The following is a 1,747-nucleotide window of genomic DNA, read 5'->3' on the forward strand; positions in this document are numbered from 1 at the left end:
TCAGTTCTAGTTCAGTTCTAGTTCAGTTCTAGTTCAGTTCTAGTTCAGTTCTAGTTCAGTTCTAGTTCAGTTCTGGTTCAGTTCTGGTTCAGTTCTAGTTCAGTTCCATTTCAGTTCAGTTCTAGATCAGTTTATTATTTAACTTACCCGAAAATTCAACATTACGTTCCAAATATAAAATAGCAATGTCGCTATGACCATTTCTGGGGGTATAATCGGGATGTCTTTCACTCTAATGTTAAAAAAATAAAGCAAAATTAATAACCTCTTATTTTTACAACCTTTAAAATACTTACTCTAACAACACGAATATCTACATGACGAGCCTCAGTATCGGTGGTTAAATCATGTTCGCCCAAACGTACAAAAGACCTGTGAAAAGGCAAGAAACAATTACAAAATAATTTCTAATATTTTTTTCCACACTTACAAATCTCTTCTCAAACAATGAGCGGCTGTTACCACATGTCTGGCTGTTATCAAGGTACCGCCACACTTAAACGGCGATGCCGACAATTCATCATCGTAACCGATTAAAGCAATCCATGGCCAAGCACCCTTCTTACTAACCTCACCACCCACGATTTTCTTATAGGAATTATTGCTAAAGCCACATCCCTCCTCAACGGTGGGCAAACGTCGTGGAATTTCATTCGAATTCTTTATTAAGGGAGCATTAGTCGATGTTTGTTGTTGGCTGTTGGAACTGGGACAGCAAACGGCAGTAGCTGCACCACCACATATAGAATTGGATACTTGTAAAAATCTGGCAAAAGTGGCATCTTGTTGCTTCATTAGCAATTCTTCTACTAAAGGTTGACATTCTCTGATGGGCATACAGATACCGACTTTGGCATCGGGACCACGACAAGTCGAAGCTCTATTATCAATTAAATTGCCATTGGTGGTGGGACGTTGAGTTTGTGGTGATCTTGTTGGGGCACTAGTGGGTTGTGATACGGGTACGGGTGCTCTTGTGGCTGGATTTAAGAAAGGATTTTGAGGATTTGTCTGTGGTTCGGTATTGGGGAAGAAAACACTGGGTGTTGTCTGTGGTGGTTGTGGCTGGAAAGGATTTTGTGTTTGTCTTTGGGGACGTGCTGTTGTTTGTGGTACGTTAAGTGGTCGAGTGCAACAGACCTTAAGTTAAAAATATAAAAAATACGTTTTAGATTTGTGAATCAATGTATTGATTTTTGTGTGCAATAACTTACCACTGGATCGCCATTTACACTTCTAGTGCCACAGGCTCTTTGTGATAGTATAACATATTGTTGAGCCTGTCTTTGATTACCGCTCTGGAACACATTGGCAATTTGTGGGCAAAAGCTTAAAGTAACACAGGAGCCATAATAGTTTTCGGGGGTAACACAATATTGAGCTGAAAATGAGAGAGTGAAAAAATTTAGGTTTATGCGCTTGTATGAGATTCCGTATAATATCCAGAAACCAATTCCCAAGTCCGAGATTAAAAAAAACTTCACTAACAGTTCAAAACTTTCTCGAAAGGACAATTTTTACTTTAATTGAAACATTCACTAAAAATTTGAATGTTTACTAATATTCACATATCCGACATTTCGACAACTTTTTTTTTCAATATTAAAATCATTTCTAGTTCAATTTTAGTTCAGGTCTTGTTCAGTTCTAGTTAAGTTCTAGTTCAATTCTAGTTCAGTTCTAGTTCAGTTCTAGTTCAGTTCTAGTTCAGTTCTAGTTCAGTTCTAGTTCAGTTCTAGTTCAGTTC

The 1,747-nt window shown here is 37.8% G+C and overlaps 1 protein-coding gene across 1 annotated transcript; it reads right to left on the reverse strand.

The window, feature by feature from the left end:
- Nucleotides 1–121: 121 nt before the first annotated feature.
- LOC124418466 (venom serine protease Bi-VSP-like) lies at nucleotides 122–1,579 on the reverse strand. The gene is made up of 6 exons (XM_046952511.1): nucleotides 1,569–1,579; nucleotides 1,489–1,520; nucleotides 1,215–1,381; nucleotides 431–1,140; nucleotides 297–372; nucleotides 122–232 (listed from the first exon to the last, which is right to left on the reverse strand). Exons 1-6 carry the CDS (start codon nucleotides 1,577–1,579, stop codon nucleotides 122–124), a joined length of 1,107 nt encoding a protein of 368 aa, XP_046808467.1.
- Between the last annotated feature and the right edge of the window lie 168 nt (nucleotides 1,580–1,747).

Source organism: Lucilia cuprina, chromosome 5, assembly GCF_022045245.1.
Source record: "Lucilia cuprina isolate Lc7/37 chromosome 5, ASM2204524v1, whole genome shotgun sequence".
Lineage (NCBI taxonomy): Eukaryota > Metazoa > Arthropoda > Insecta > Diptera > Calliphoridae > Lucilia > Lucilia cuprina.

Coding starts and splice junctions, on each gene's coding strand:
- LOC124418466 (XM_046952511.1), bottom strand. Junction 1,382..1,488: donor TTTCGAGAAAGTTTTGAACT/GTTAGTGAAGTT, acceptor TCTCATTTTCAG/CTCAATATTGTGTTACCCCC. Junction 373..430: donor CATTGTTTGAGAAGAGATTT/GTAAGTGTGGAA, acceptor GCCTTTTCACAG/GTCTTTTGTACGTTTGGGCG.